At 42.0% G+C, this 17,014-nt stretch overlaps 1 protein-coding gene across 1 annotated transcript; it reads left to right on the top strand.

Annotated features, from left to right (window-relative positions):
• Positions 1-3,245: 3,245 nt before the first annotated feature.
• On the top strand, positions 3,246-14,032 carry crispld1b (cysteine-rich secretory protein LCCL domain containing 1b; the record flags this gene model as incomplete). The annotated part of the gene is made up of 14 exons (XM_079173889.1): positions 3,246-3,512; positions 7,236-7,354; positions 8,885-9,017; positions 9,615-9,730; positions 10,280-10,380; positions 10,602-10,769; positions 10,885-10,945; positions 11,182-11,248; positions 12,238-12,368; positions 12,530-12,573; positions 12,685-12,757; positions 13,170-13,239; positions 13,579-13,712; positions 13,981-14,032. The coding sequence occupies 14 exons, from the start codon at positions 3,246-3,248 to the stop codon at positions 14,030-14,032; spliced, it is 1,536 nt and encodes a 511-aa protein (XP_079030015.1).
• Between the last annotated feature and the right edge of the window lie 2,982 nt (positions 14,033-17,014).

Genomic DNA, 17,014 nt, shown 5'->3' with positions numbered 1-17,014 from the left:
GGGCTAACTCCGGCATGCTGTCTTCTAGAGTGGATCTGCTGACCGCTGAGCTAGCCCAGATGGAGTCGCTTCTCCTGACCCTCCACCCTTGCGGGGAAGGCTGATGCATCAAATCACTGAGTACAGTGAAGGGCGGCCCTCCCATGCTTCTAGGCCCGGCTCCTGTTCCTCAGCTCGTAATTCTTTGGATGGGGCAGTTGACAGCTCCATGGGGTCAGCATGACACTGCAGCTGGATCTACGGCAGCGGGAACCTACACCTGCTAGTGCCTTATTCAGGCGCGTTCATGCCACCTTTACTGTTCCTCCCTCTGAAGAATATCGGAGGGAGTTGCATTCATGCTGGAGGAACACCAAGGCTCTCTCCCATCTGACATCAGATGGCTGAACCCTGGCGGCCATGCAGGATGTGGCGAAATTTAGCCTTGAGCGTATGCCAGCCACTGAGCTGGCTACTGCTTTCCTCGTTTTCCCTGAAGAGACTCTGAGGCCTGATGCCAGGTGCCCTCGACCCCAAAGACTGGTGACACAGATGACCGAAGGTTTTCTTTTCTTCTTTTCTACAGAAAGTCTCTTCTTCATCCAAGAGGGGGCAGCAGGTGCTTGTAGAAGAGATCACACGCTATCAGACATGTTGAAATTTCATCCTTAATCTCCAAAGATAATCAATGTTGTCTGGCATCTAAGTGCACACACAAACAGTAATATTCATTTAAAACTGTGGACGTTACCTGGTTTTTAACGAAGTGTAATAAGGACGTTATTTGTATATTTGGAGCCCTTTTTATGTTTCAGTCATCAGTCATTTTGTAGCAAGTAGACACGGCTTACAATGTTAGAGTTGTTGCTGAAACGACTGGTTGATGAATCGATTAGCCGGAAACCATCTTCACGACCGATTCATCTATTCGTTACATGTCGTTTTTACAGCAAACATGCAAAACATTTCCATCGTCCCGTGTTGTCACTTGTGAGGATTTTGTCTTTTTGTCTCTGGGACATTTTGATGGACATTTACTTTGAAATGGTAAGGTGCTGATAGATGTGTTTATGTGAGAGTAGTTTGAATATATTCTGTAGATTTACCAGAACCTATGAAAGCAAAAACTACAGATCATTTGGGTAAATTGGTGGACTCTTTGTTTTCTAGTTGAAATGCGCCGTCTATGACACATTCCATAATGTGATCTCACCTTTACGCAAACTATCTTATTTATTATCATTTTACTATCATGTTTCTTCTGTTTGCTGGAACACTTCTCCGCCTGAACTTTGGACCTCAATGCAAATTCAAAAGTCTTCTTTGTGCTGACGGACAGTCGGAACAGAGCATGTTGGAGCAGAGGAAGCAGTGAGAGAGAGAGAGAGAGAGAGAGAGAGAGAGGGAACTCACACACACACACACACACACACACACAGACACACACGGCCCACACACTTTCACAAGTGTTCTAGTGTTTGTAAAAGGCAGATGAATCAGTGCTTTGTGGTCGCGTCACAGGGGGAATATTGGCCACCCTGCTGGATGCCGCTACACACACACACACACACACACACACACACACACACACACACACACACACACACACACACACACACACGGTAAGGGACCCTAACGTGATCTTAGAAATGTTCACCTGCAGATGTTCATGAATGGGATGTTTGATGCATTTTATTGTTACTCTATAATAATTTCCCACTATTGTTTTGCAAGGACCCAGATATGATTGCAAACTGCAGGTTCATGTAGAATATGCGGAGTGACACCAGAATAAAAGGCGCTCTAGTGATACAATATAAGACTAAATGTCATAAGTGCATGGTTGGCTTCTTAATCCTTAGGAATCTTTATTATCTATAATGTAATATGTATTATTATCTATTTTCTGCTGCCAGTAGCTAATTCTGACCGTGTGTTCCTGTCAAACAAAAAAAGGAAAAACGCATTTTATTTGCAACAGGAGTGGGCTGCTCTCATAACATCCACACGTCACTTCTAGAGCGATCAAGTGCCTCCTCATATTGATCAACTTTGGAGTTCCAACACGTGTGAGTGCGTGTGAGTGCGTGTGTGTGTGTGTGCATGCGTGCGTGTGTTAGATGAGGGGTGCAGTAAGGGGGAGCAGGCAAGAGGGTTTGCGGAGGCGTGGTCCCGTGCGTTTGCATGTTGCTAAGCAAAGTGCCAATTTGGCATATACACGCAAAATGAGCAGCAGCCCCAGGCAGCCAGTAGCGAGCTGAGCCAGCTAAGGAATTCAACAGGTACCTATAGACGTTTCCCACTTTCTCTGTCACTCTTCCAGCGCGGACGTACCGACTGCACTGCACTCATTCTGTGTGATGGATGGATTTACAGACTCCACAGATTGGAAAACGGTCACTCTGCAGTAATCTCTGGCATCTGGAATATTGCACCTGGGAGATATTTCCATCAGTTTGGCGCAATTTAAAGGTAAACTTTCACTAGCTTATGCACTATGACATGACTAGACTAATATTATTTAGGACCTCTGTGTGTACATTTGTCACCCACAAGGGGGTTATAGCTTAATCACGCTTTGCATTTTAAAAGTAGGCTTTATTATTACTGGAATCATTTTTACAATATCCTCTATAATGGAACTTGTTATTGGAACTATTGTTTTTTTTTGTACAAAATATATCTTTGGACTGTTTCGTTCTCAAAGTGATCATTCAAAGAAAAGATAATAATAATTATGATTGTATCTGTTTGTCAAAACTCTGCCTCCCTTTCAGTGCATGTTGACAAGTAACGTACAGTAACGCATGCGCACTAATTCTCGTTCGTGTGAAAATTCGGTTCATACTGGTCCTACTGTGCGTAGTGATGCAGTGACCTGCATATGCACTCAGGCTGCTGGAAGCTGCATTAGACTTACTGTTTGAAGTGGAGTCCCCCTATGATTACAGCATTATTTAAATGGAGACAGAGGACAGATTCAAGGTGCCTTTGGGCTCTTTTATGAAGATGCTGTAGTGTAGGTAAGCTTACTAAGAAGGGGAGAAATAAATGTGTGCACTGATCGATGTAAATGTAGCCTGATTAATGAGCTACTGTAATAATGAGCTGGGCTGCAAGAACAGCTTTGCGGAAACTTTGTTCTCTTGTGCATCACTGTAATGAAGCTGAAATCTCAAAACTCATGCTATTCTACTTGAACATCCCCTCTCTGTTTGGCAGACATCAAAACGTGTTCTTCATTAAGCAGCAGCATTCTGCCCGTCATGAAGAGGTCCCTTCCTGTCCCGGGATGGGTCGGAGTGGCAAGCTTGCTCCTGTGTTTGACCCAGACCATCCTGGCCATGGTCCTCAACAACTCCACGCAGCTGGAATCCATGCTGGACAAGTACAGGGACAGGGACGAGGAGTGGTGGAGGGCCAGGTCGAGGGGGAGGAGGGCCATCAGCGAGGGGGACATGCACCTCATCCTGGACTTGCACAACAAGCTGCGGGGTCAGGTCCACCCTCCCGCCTCCAACATGGAGTACATGGTAGGTGCTGAGGACGCAGCTGTCGGTCATGTGCTGTCGGTAAACCTCATCACACTGGAATACGTATTATCATTTGAAAGAATACTACCCTGCACACATTTCTGTTTTTGATTTAACGCCACCAGTATTTGGATTGACTATTCACTATGGGCCGTCCAATCATACTTAAGCAACCATAACGGGGCGCCAAATTATTTTTCTTGAGGTTGCGAAGTCATGACCCACCTGAGAAGTGAGATTGGTTAGTGTTAGGGTAAAAATATCAGCGTAAGCCAATCAGAGGACGAGTAGGGCGGGTCATGCCCTCGCCATCGAAAGCTTTGGCGGAGTGCATTGGCCACTAAAAGGGATTCTCCGCGTTTAAAAATACTTTTGAGCCCTTTCATGGAAACCAAAAACATAAAAATGTAAGGTGTGGGTTGCACAATGTGTTTTCTGCCCTAACGTAAGATGCAGTCGTCAGCATGTTCAGCTAACTAGCTCACCCACAGTCGTAACCCAGCTCTACTTCCAGGGCCAGAGCACATCCTTCACCAACTTGGTTGTATTTGTTTGTTGTGTTGCTGGTAAGACGCATTCACCATAGTGTGCAAGCCGGTTCTGGATGCTGTCAAAGTTTAGGTGGAGGAGCTCTGTCCTGCTCCTATTGGATTTGGTGAAGTTTACACTCCAACGTCACATGATGGGGCGCTACATTTGCCAAACACACCGGCATGTCCACATCCTATGTAAACTAGAAAAATACTAGAATTTAGCTCTACATTGCAATACAAAAAAACAATTCTGTTTTATTTATGTCCTATGTTTTCTACACATCATCATGGTATGGATGCTGATTTGTGTCTTTTGCCCACTAGCCCCGATCTTTAAGAACTTCCCTGACTCAGACTGCCGGTGTAGCTCTGCCAGCTAAAGCAGAGTAGGGGAGGAAAGACGGAGAAAACAATCTGCAATCCAAAGCCACCATCTGGCTAGCTGCAGTTGCCCGGCCTCGCTGACCCTGGCCCATTTCCAGCTTTCACCCCCGCAGTGTTGTCCTGCCCTCTACCTCAACCAACCTTCCCTCCCTCCCTTTCTTCCTGCCCTGCGTCTCCTTACTCTATCGCTCCATTGCTCCTCCCGCTGACTCTCTTTCTCCCTGCCTCACTGTTTTGCCGTCCTGATCTTCGACCTCACAAGCGTTCCCCTCTGGCTTTTTTCTTCGCCCGGCTCACTCAAACCCTGGCCGAGGCAGATGTTATCTTTTGTTTGATCCTCCGCGCATCTCATTTTGGGTGCCACGCTGGTGAATCTATTTCAAACACTTCGAGCCTCGTCGATTGAAGTGCGGGGCACGGGACTGTAAATGTATGTTATGTACACTAATCCAGTGTTCCTTCAGCAAGGGATACTATTACTGATGATAATGATGTGGTATGGCCGGGGGCTGGTATTTGGTTTTCAGATTGCAGGATTCTGGAGGCCAAAGGGGCTGCACTTTCATCGCAGCTCTGACTTCTTAGTTTCATACAAATGCACACTCGTATGTCATCTCTTGCTCAGCAGATTTTCCTGAGACCTCTTTTAAAGGTCCCCATAATCACAACCACTTGTAGGTTGAATTACAAGCATTCTGCACACATTGAATTCCCAAAGCATTCGTCCTAAATCTGCTGATGTAAGACTGCACATCTTGCACTTAGTTCTGCAGTAGAGGTGGTCCTGGCATGTGGTTGGAAACGGCTCTGTGTTTTTGGAACTTAATGCTCTTTGGAATGCAAAACGAGATTGTTACCTTGACCTTTCTCCAAAAGGCTGCTGGACAGTCCATCTTCTTCTCTGCTGGATAATTGAGGGTGATGAATTACAAGAACAGACAGAATAATGAGCTGGCAGAGATCATTAGTATCCGCTGTAGATTGTTCGCAGTGAAAGTTTTGTGCTGAGGTTGAACTTCATCATAACCTCCAAGAGTTGTGACACATGGCTTGTGCAGGTGGGCAGTCTTGCCTTATGAGCGGGCTTAAGGGTTCGACTCTTAGAACGGACAACTGCGTGGTAACGACCTGTCAATCAAAGTCTAAATGAACATCATGCTGTATTGAAGAAGACTTGAAACTAACGGCGAGACCAAACTCATTTTTTACAATGTTTACTGAGAGAATAAATCAAGCGAGAAGTCATTTACTCATAGACTTCTATACAACCAGACTTCTTTTTGCAACCAGAGGAGTCGCCCCCTGATGGCTGATGGCTGGCCAGAATGCAGGTTTGAGGCACTTCCGCATTGGCTTCACTTGGCATCTGTCGCAACAGAACTTCCACCAATGCAGTCCCATACAATATGTCCACACAGTGCTGCTCTCAGTTAGACTGCCCAGTTAAAGGCAACATCTCACTTGTGCCCTGCAAATGTTTGTTCTGTCTGCCATTGACTTAAACTAAAACGCACAAAGCAGGCGAATTCAAGCATGTTTCCTGTTTTCTTTGAAGAAACAACCTTCTCTGTCATTCTTTTTCTGGTGATTGCAGTCATTACATTTACCAAAGCCTAATGTAACTGAGTTTTACTGAAAATAGGTTCACACAAATTGGAATGATAAACATTCTATCCAACAGTAACAATATATATGTATATATATGTAATAATCTTGGAAAAATATAGCATCACATGGCAACCTGTGTTGGTATTTCAGCCACAGCTGAAGAAGGGTCATGATATCCCTTCTCCAATCAGGCCTGAACAGTAAGCAGTGCCACAGTGAATGGGCAACAGTGTGCACAGTTTGTTAGCCCTACCAAACATATGGAACACATTATGGTGGTCAATCAGAGCAGTTACAACTCCACACTTGAGCATTATCCTAATGCTTTTTGACGCGTGTTAGCCGTAATGCAACCAAACAGCTTGCCAGCACCGGAGCACACTGCACCTATTCTTCTCCAACAGTCAATTTAACCTTGCTCGCAACATTTGAATTGCTCAATCCTATACCCACGGTCTGCTTTGTTCAAAATAGGTTTCAGGTATTTTAACTTCAATTGAGTTAAAAAAAAAAAAAAAGAGACTTTTATTTGTCAGCCTTTCGTTTTTTTACGAGACCAAAACTTACTGGAAACAAGCTATGAAACAACCACATTGAATAGTAGCACAAGGCTGCAAGTTGATGTGGTGGTGGTGATACCTCTCTGTTTCCCTTCTCTCTCATGTATGTGTCTGTGTGTGTGTGTGTGTGTGTGTGTGTGTGTGTGTGTGTGTGTGTGTGTAGGAGAGGCCTAGTTTTGACTATACTGTGTTAGATTTACGAGGGGCATGCGTACAGCCACTGTATCCTAAAGGAACGTTTATTTTGCCTTGAATATGTAAGGTTGCATTCAGATTGCTTGCAGTGGAATTTATGTTAGTTACGTTTACTCAAAGAAGGTGATGACATATCTGAAAAGACGCAATGAGTAGCAATTAAGGCCACAACTACGGTAAATGGCCACTTAGCCCACTTAAATCATGAGGGTAATCCAGAGTGGGGTTTCAGGTCTGCAAACATCTGTTGGAGGTAAAGCTGCTCTGGACTCATTGAGTTTAACCTCAAGAGTCCAGGAGAAAAGTAATATTACCAAAACTAATGCTTTAGGTACCAGCTGAAAACAATATATTAGCTACTTACCCGAGCAAAGTTCATCTCTTCAGAGGCAAATAACTCTTCAACAAAAGGACCTAAATGATGTTCTGTGTGTGCTCCCCAGGTATGGGATTACGAGCTAGAGAGGAGCGCGGAGCACTGGGCACATACCTGCCGATGGGAACATGGACCGAGCCACATGTTGACACAAATAGGACAAAACCTTGGAGCGCACTGGGGCAGGTGTGTATGTACAAAGAGGTGGAGGGAACTGTCTTAGTTAAACTATGTTTTTCACACCATGTGTTATCATAAGAATAGGTACAATATGCACCATCATGCTCTAATTCATGTTTTTTACCTTTATTGTTTGGTTCACTCTCACAGACCTGATCAGTGTTGTTTCAAGCTACAGCAGACACACACTATGCTACCTGTCCAAAACCAAACAACAGATGACCAGCCTGGTGTAATTCAGCCAGGCAGGCTGGTCTCATCCAGCATTCAATGAAAACTAATCTGCCATAATTCGTAGGAATCCCACGAAATTATTTTGGATGTTATCCACGTAATAATGAACGAGGAAGTACAAAGACCACAAAGGGCGGGGAGGTAGATGGGTCCTACAAACAGCAATCGTTCAGCCAGGAGACTGCTGTTTGTTCCCCACGTGAAGCGAGAAGTCAATGTTGAGTTCAACGTCTGTGGTTGTTTTCACCCAAACAACAACTTTTCCAAAACTTAACTAAGTAGGTTTGTTGCGTAAACCTAACTAAGTATTTCACAATCTTTTCCTAAACCAAACCAGCTAGTTTTATTGCCTAAACCCAAATGAGTATATTCCTGTGAAGACGGAAGTTTATGTTGAAAAGATTGTCTGCATGTAACTGGCGGGGCGTCAGATGCTGATGCTTGGGAAGTAGTAGCCCTCAGCATCGTGATACCAACACACAAAGGCACACTTTAGCTTCTGTATGAAACGCATTGGCGACACTATTAGACCCTCAGAGCAACAGACATAGAAACGTAGAGTCAGATGATCCGTAGCTTAAGTTACGTAACAGACATTCTTGTCTCTGTCAGGTGGTCAGAAACATGACTCCTAGAATATGCTAGTGTTGCTTCGCATCTGCTTGGTGTGTTTGGCTTACGAAGGTCAAAATATATCAGTTTTACTATGTTTTCTTTGTAGCTTGTTGGTTGTGTCTCCAAATAAAAGCCACGCCCACTGTACACCACACAGGTGTTTCACTTAATGTGGCTAATTAGCCACATTAAGTGAAACAAACAGCAGTCTCCTGGCTGAAAGATTGCTGTTTGTTGGACCCATCCACCCTTTGTGGTCTTTGTACTTTTCTTTTTTATTATGGCATTTTTCATAGGTATAGCTAATGCTGGATGAGACCAGCCTGCCTGGCTGAATTACACCTGGCTGGTCATCTGTCTGGCTGGTCCGGACTGTAAAAAGGTCTAATTCAAATTGTGGGTGTGTGTTCTGCTTATTCGTGTTCTTGCACTAAAAGCCCAGTAACTAATGACAATAATGATGACTGAAATGATCCTGGAAATGGCTCAACTTAACTGACACTTGTGCTTTTCCTGCTATGACGCGTTCAAATGTCTGCTGTGAAAACTGTCTATTAAAAAGACAAGACCTTTTGCCTTTTTTGGTCCATGGGGATATTTTAGACTTTAGCTCCTTATAACATTACTAAACAAACAAGATTGCATTCGTACAAATGATACAGTATAACACTTCCTGTGTGACTTTAGGGATCGCCCCCCTACCTACCATGTCCAGGCCTGGTATGATGAGGTGAGGTACTACAGCTATCCCTACTCCCAGGAATGCAACCCACACTGCCCATTCAGATGTTCAGGACCTGTTTGTACTCACTACACTCAGGTAAGAGCTGGTTTCTCACACAGGTGTTTATAGTCACCGAGTCTGATTAGACCTCTAACAAGAGATCCAATCTTTTAAAATGAATACAAACAAAATATTCTTCTGTGAATATATGAATTCTTTCCTTTATCAGATCTAAAACAAGTCCCTTTTTTCAATTTATAAAAGATTATCGCTATTGCTTTTGTTACTGTGATAGTTGCATGATTGTTGCCTTCAGCTACAACAGGGGTCAGCAACCTTTATAGTGCCATTTTAGAATTTGTATCTTTAGGTAACATTTTTTAATGGATCTGTAATTTCATTCCATCCATCTAGGCGACGTGCATAGCAACATACCTTTAACAAAATATCTTTCTCCCATAAACGGGTTATTGTAAATTTATGTCTGAGTCCGACAGGAGGAGGCTGCCATCCATCAACATCTGAGTTTAAATCATTCACCCTACCAACTTCCCACCAATGTTGTTCATCAGCAATAGACTGATGGTAGTTTGCCTACCCCTGAGCTGCAAGCCCCATCAAATGTTAGAGGACCACTGAACACGTCGCTTTGTTTGTGTGTGTGTGTGTGTGTGTTTTCTTTTCAATTTCCAGTTGGTGTGGGCTACTAGCAATCGTATTGGCTGTGCCATTAACGTGTGTTACAACATGAACGTGTGGGGGATGATCTGGACTAAAGCCGTCTACCTGGTCTGCAACTACTCTCCACCGTACGTTTTTGCTTGTTTCGATACCATAATGTGTAACTTCCTCGAAATATCAGAGATTGAAAGTGAAATAATAAATTCAGTCTTATTGGTAATAACTACAAACAAGAGATACAAACAAGATATGAACAGTGCCAAAGTCTGTTTACGTGTGTTGGGAAGTACCACTGTACATGTGGGGAAAGTTGTTCATAGCTAAATCTGATATATCAAGTGATGATCTCATTTACAAATGAAAAAGAAAAATCTGGTGGTGCGGAGCTAGAAAAAAGTAACCTAGATCGAGGCTACACTATTACCATAACACCCCCACATCTGCAACCAAACTGTTGGCATTCACGTTGCATTGTGGGTAATGTAGACACCAGGTCTTGACAAGGAGGAGGTGTCCATCTTGAGTCCATCAATGTTATGTAGGAGTCAAATGCTATATTCCGTGCATAAATGCAGTTTCACAAACATAGTTAAATATTTCAGAATCCTTCAACATTGTTTATATTAAAACACAACTTTTTGTCAGTGTTTTTCATAATTGATTGGATTTCTCTTCAGGGGCAACTGGTGGGGTCATGCTCCATACAAATATGGAGCTCCCTGTTCTGCCTGTCCAGCTAGCTATGCTGGAGGCTGCAGGGATAATCTCTGCTACAAAGGTGAGTCTTGGTCTTGAGTTGTGGTTTTCTGCCATGTTTTGTCTCCTTGTATACCTTTGTACATACCCAACATTGTTAGCGATAGTTTCACTGACAGAGCATGGGGTTTTTAGTAGTTCACAACATTTGGCAACCCCATGGAAAGCCCCCCTAATATTGTTTTCTATGTTTCAAGTGTAACATAAATACAACTTGTATAGAAAATGATTAAATGTTTTCAGATGGCGGCGTTGACAGGCGTCCTGCTCCTGAGATTGAGGAGACCAACTACATTGAACCGGAACCGGAACCAGTGAGGGACAGGGAGCCCCAACCCAGGGCCCAGACACCGAACCCCTCGCCCAATGACAACCTAGAGAGAAACCAGGTCGTCAGCACAGAGCAGATGTGTAAGGACTACTCTCACCATACCACAGCTGTCTGAATGGTGCGGCTTTGAGAGTACACATTATTACTAGTATTAAAATGAGATTGTGAAAAGCCCTCGTGTGTTTGTTATTGTAGGTCAACAGGTCGACTGCGAGACCAAGCTGAGAGATCAGTGCAAGGGGACCACCTGTAACAGGTACATGCTCGGGAAAGTGGTGACACTGCAACGGACGGATGTCAAATAATGATGTGCATGCAAATTCTGGAAAACATCTGATGGACCAAGATAGCTGTGAATTATCAGGACAGTTCAGATAGAATTTGAGTTTTAGGTAAAAAAACGTTGAATTGTACTAACATTTGTACAATAGTATGTGCTTCTATTAACAACAAAGCACCAGACGTGTTCACTGTACTGTTTCCTGTCCATAGATATGAGTGTCCGCCAGGCTGCCTCGACAGCCCTGGAAAAGTGGTTGGGACTGGATATTATGACATGGTAAATGGTCCCCAGAGACCAATTTTTAAAACTGGCATTTCACTATGTATCCACAAAAAATGTCATGTTTCTTTTAAAGTTGCCATGAAATGGTTTTAAGTTGTTTTATCACATATGTATTACGCTGGTCGTCACTTTATCATTTTTATGGTTTTGTGGTTATACTTATTCTATAAGCATTTTCAAATCTATTGTATTCTACTTTTTTTCCAGTTGATCCAAACATTAGCATTTTATTTTATTTTATTTCATATTTTTACATTTTGCTACTTTGAACAACTGTTTTGATCATTATGAATTATATATATATTTATTCAATTTGATATAACATTGTACTAGTTTTAACATCCCAAGTTTTGTCAATCGCTTGTAAAGCACTTTGAAAGACATTTGATTTGTTTGAAAGGTGCTGTATAAATAAAGTTTGATTGACTGAATTATTGACCTGTGTGCCAGTATCTGGCGCACCAATGAAATGGTTTTGTAGGTATTCTTATTGGTATTTCAGAGTTAATTTCCAGAAAAAACAATAAAATGTTGATGACTCATCCTGCAATCGAGGGTGTATACATCCAATGAACAGATAATAATATAGATGTGACACAAGATTACCATTAGGATACATCAGCACCACAGCTTTGGATATCGGCTTGTACATGCATGGTCTCACTCCAAAAAACGACGTCTTCATGGTTGTCTTTTTTTGCCATTTCATGCCTGTCGGATTGGTTGATGAAATCAGCTGGCGTAGGCCATGGTGGTGGCGAGAAGTCTCCATGTTGAGCTAGTAGCTACTGTCATACTGGAACGCACATTCGGCACCATTGGCTATTGGAAGCACCAATCAAAATCCGCAACAAGCTCCTCCGTAACTTTCTGTTTTTACAGGAAATACGAAAATATCGGGAATCAAATAGTACTGGTTTCATGGGAATTTTCAGATATACCTTGCCGCCCATTATTATTCACATCTTTATCTTTCTTTGCAGCAATCCAGCGTGTGTGGAGCCGGCTTACACTCTGGTGTTATTGACAATGATGGAGGATGGCTGGATGTGACCCGACTGGGCAGAAAGCAACAATTCACTAAGTCATACAAGAATGGTATTCAATCAATCGGGTATGATTAGTCCCTGTCTTCAGTCTTTATCTATTCTAGTATTAAGCAAAAAAAGTGAGTTTAATACAGTCCGGATGTAAATGTACTCCCTGAGTGGGCACTAATGATCTGTGGTTATGCAAAACAGACCATAACTAATGCAGCTTTCTTTAAATTCACAGGAAAAACAGAAGCGCAAATTCCTTCAAAGTGGAATCGGTGCCTAGTAAGGAGCATACAATATATTTGTCACTTTGAGGACACAGATACAGTCACACGTCGTCTGTATACAGAAACACTGTCATCTCGCTGTGTTTGTCTTTTTCTTTTCTCCCAGTCAAGGCACTATCATGCGACACCACCGGTGCACTTTTCTGCCCTTTCAAGAAACCTGTAAGACACTGTCCCAGGTAACATTCTGCTTTAGATTCATTCACTCGGGAGACTGAAAACATCTCAATGTTTGAATTAAACCTCAATGAGCCAATGTGTCCCAGTCATTGTCAGTAATAGGGGTTAGCTGTTTGGCCCATGTGCCCTTACAAATCAAAGAAAAGTAGCAAAACTAGCTCAGAGCATCAATGAAGGTAAGTTAGCATTTGCAGAATTTTATATTAGATCTTGACAAAGTTTTCCTGGTTTGCCAATTTATAATCTTTTATTTACAATCCAACAACCTGTAGGTCTTTAACTCTGCCTTAATAGTGTTAATTCAACAAATGAGATTTGTTTGGGCCTTCAGATAGGAAGAACATAAAGTAGTTCCAGTGTATGTGCTGAAAACGTCCTCGGACCCAAAGTGAGCTCTGACTTTTTCTTCAGGTCGTATTGTCCCAGGAACTGTCTGCGTGACAGTCGGGCCCGAGTCGTTGGGACAAAATTCTACTCAGATGTAAGTTCTTGTTCCTCAATTTTCACAAGTTGACTTTTAAACGATGGCTTTATTCAAGTGCAAATGCCTAGTTCAAACCATATGACTTTAATCCTGATTTTCCACTCACTGAGATCCGCGACGAAAGCCCCAGATCAGAGGCAACTGGATATGTGTAACCAACGGTGTTTTGGGATTCAACCAGTGCTTTCACCCTGATTCATAACACACATATAACCACCCGGTCTGAAACGGCGTCATCTTCTCCACACGTAGAGGGACCAATTGATGATTTAATGAGAACAGCAGGAATTCTTCTTAGGGTTTGTTTCTTACAGGTATGATTTGTTGTAACAACAGAAATCCAGTATCTGCCGAGCAGCTGTTCATGCTGGAGTGATCCAGAATGAGTCAGGCGGGTACCTCGACGTGATGCCTGTGGATAAAAGGAAGCAGTACAGTGGCAGCTACCAGAATGGCATCACTTCAGAGAGGTGAGATCCAAAAAGTATATGAAGTACATTATGTACAGTGTATATATAGAAGAACTAATATGAATGTATACATATTTTCAATTTGTGTGTATTTGATTTGAAGTTGGACCTTGTTTTGAGTTCAGATTTTTATTTGCAACAACCTCTGTCAGTGTGATGATCAAATTGAATACATATTAGAATAGAGCTTTACATCAGAACCTTTTAATTGCTGTGGAAAACAGAACGTCATGTTTACCACCGCTCTGTTCTGTCCTACTTCTTCCAGCCTACTGAACCCAACAGGTGGAAAAGCCTTCAGAGTGTTTGCAGTCATCTGAAAGCCACTCTCAAAGAACAGAGTAGCATCCAACATTGCCACTTCACATCCAAGCAAACCCACTCATTATCATCCTGCAACCTGTAATTACATTGATTGCATACGATAAATAATTCGGCTTCTGATACTTAAATGTGTAACATGGCTTGACTCAAGGTCTCCCCTCTAAGTTTGGTGAAGGATGATCCGGGATGTCTCTTGCATTACGTCTCTCCTACATTTCTAGTGCTGACCCCAATAACCACGTTGGGCTGCCATGCAACTTTCTGACATGGTACCATGACTTCATTTATTTTTCATCACTTAAAGTACAATATACACCACCAGATTTAGCACCGCTCCAAATGCCCACCACCATGTTAGAATGTGAAGGTCAAAGTATAACCTCAGAGATTTTACCAAAGTCATTTTAGATTATAGTGCCTCATACCATCTACATAATGGGACAGTCAGATACAGAGTCATAAAATCTGTTCTGGCGTCGTGTGGGAACAAGATTAGACTATTTGGTCAAACCATCTGGGCTGACCAATTGGATGATTCTTTTTATGTTCAATGTTTTAAAGTTCAACTCGTAACATTTTTGTTTTAGATGATCCATGCATAGCAATTACAGTAAATAGTTATGGTAAATAAACTCTTGACTACGGTGAGGTTATGGTTAGGCAGCTCAAATCCTTGGTCAAGGTTAGAGAACGTTTGCGGTTTCAACAGCTAACATTCATTGTTGGTCTGAAAGAGGGGCATCTCTTGAACACATCAATCACATCACGTCAGCAAACCTTACTGGTGTGCACGCTTCCCTGAGCTGCCTCGCAGCATCATGTGTGTTGGGGAATGATCCATGTGGCTGTATTTCAAATGTTGCCTATTGAAGATATAATTACCATAAATCAGGCCATACACACCAGGAGAGGGATTTGACCTTGACCTCCATATATCACTTTTCATCTGAGTGGTTTTATAATATATAAACAATGCAGGCAGTACAATACAGATTGTATATTTCTGTACATAATAATGTTGTAAATAATATTGAACACTATGTAATGCTTGCTACTGTTGCCTTTTTTCATTAACCTTTCTAACACATTGCCAGCCATACAAAGACCAACACAAGCCACAAGCAGTGGATGCTGAAACAGACTCTGCATGCAAATCATATATTTGTCCCTCAAGCTTTTATTTTTTATAAAGGACAATCATTATATTCAAATGTCTGTAAATATTGTTTATGTAACATATTGTTTTATTTTATACTGCATTTCCCAGCTTTTGTTAATAGATTTATATAAATGGACCCTGGCTGGCCAGGAATGTGCACGGCAAAACCACAATTAAAACACTTTGAGATGGAATTCAGATGTGTTTCTGTGTCATTTCTTATCGTTTTAAAGAGCCAATATCAATAAACTATATTCTCACTGCTCACCTAAATTCTACTAACCCCAAGTTACAGGCTTGACTCTGCTCCTCAGTTGACATTGTATTATATTACACTTGTTTTCATTTTTTGCGGACATATGGTTGAGTGGCCACACTATTTTAATATCAGTCCCTGCAGCGTCCAGATAGCCTGAGGAATCTGGGCATCAACATTTCAACAACGTCTCAAATTTAGCTGCGGATCAAATTTTTAAGTGAAATCTTTCTTTTTCGAACGCTGCGGGTGTTTCCAGGAACTGTGGGGAACACAGAGGAAGAGAAAGCTGCTTGTTTCAGGTCCAGGGAGATCTTATCTTACAGTTGGCTTTGCGCGTTTCAAATAAAGGGAAAAACCAATCCAACTTAAAGAAACAGTTCACCCCAAAATCGAAAATGAGCATACAGTCCTATTCATCTATCTTCTTCGGGGGAACACAATCGGAAGGATTGTGGAGGGAGTGCAGAGCGGATTGTTTGTTAAATAGCCTTTTGTCCGCACCGACCCACAAACTGTCTATGATTGTTTCCGACTTGTCTTCTACAAATATTTCCAATATCTCCAGTGCGTTGTAAAGTCCAAAAGCCCACATCTATTGAAAGAAGATACATGTATTAATTATTTCAAAAATAATATTTCATCTCGCAAAATATTCGATTTCATCCCATATTTGTCGATGTTTAGCCTTTCAAAAACAATCAAACATAATGGAACTATATGGCACATTTTTGTAAAACTCAACAGCAAAGTCTCTTTCTGGAAATCATGACTCAGCTACTCAAGACAATCCATAGACCTTTTTGTGAGCAGTTTCATGTAGAAACTATTTTCCTTCTACTGTACTACACCCACCAACCCAATCATCGCGCACAAGGAAGCGTGCATCTACTCATGGATGAGAGGTTTGTGTTTATAGTTTATAGCTATATATATATATATATATATATATATATACAACGGTACTGCAAGCTCACCAAGCACCGCTGAGATAGCTAACGTTTCAGCTCAGCCGAGGATGAAGCCATTGATGTTTACATCTCGCGACAAACAAATGTTTGGATCACACAAGTCTGAAACAATCCTACGCTACCACAGATACATTCTGGGTCGGCTCATCAATACAGGAGATGTATTTCTGATTTTGGGGGGGAACTGTCTCTTTAAGATACATTTTTTTTGTTATTGCTGCACCCAAATGCCAGAAATATTATAACTTTGTTTAATTCCAGATTCACAACATTCTGGGAATAATAGTGTCTCATGTTACAAAGTCCAATGAGGAAAAGAAGCACTTTTAATACCACCAGCCTGACCTAGACATAAAGGTTTCATCTTTCATTCTTCACCTCCTACCCTTGTATTAATCAACGAGACATTTCAAGGCATTACCACATGTGTGTATGTTTTGTATCACTTCTCATTTTTCAGTTGAATCCCAGTGAAGTGAGTTAACGAATGTGCTCAGGACACGGACTGTGCCAGTGGCTGTACACACAAAGACTAGCTCTGTGTTTCGCTAATCTCACCATCTCAGGATGTATTTCCATTCCCTTATCTGGA

The sequence above is a fragment of the Pholis gunnellus genome, assembly GCF_910591455.1.
Source record: "Pholis gunnellus genome assembly, chromosome: 14".
Taxonomy (NCBI): domain Eukaryota; kingdom Metazoa; phylum Chordata; class Actinopteri; order Perciformes; family Pholidae; genus Pholis; species Pholis gunnellus.
Note: the sequence above shows the minus strand (reverse complement) of the source record. Positions and strands in the feature narration are given on the sequence as shown.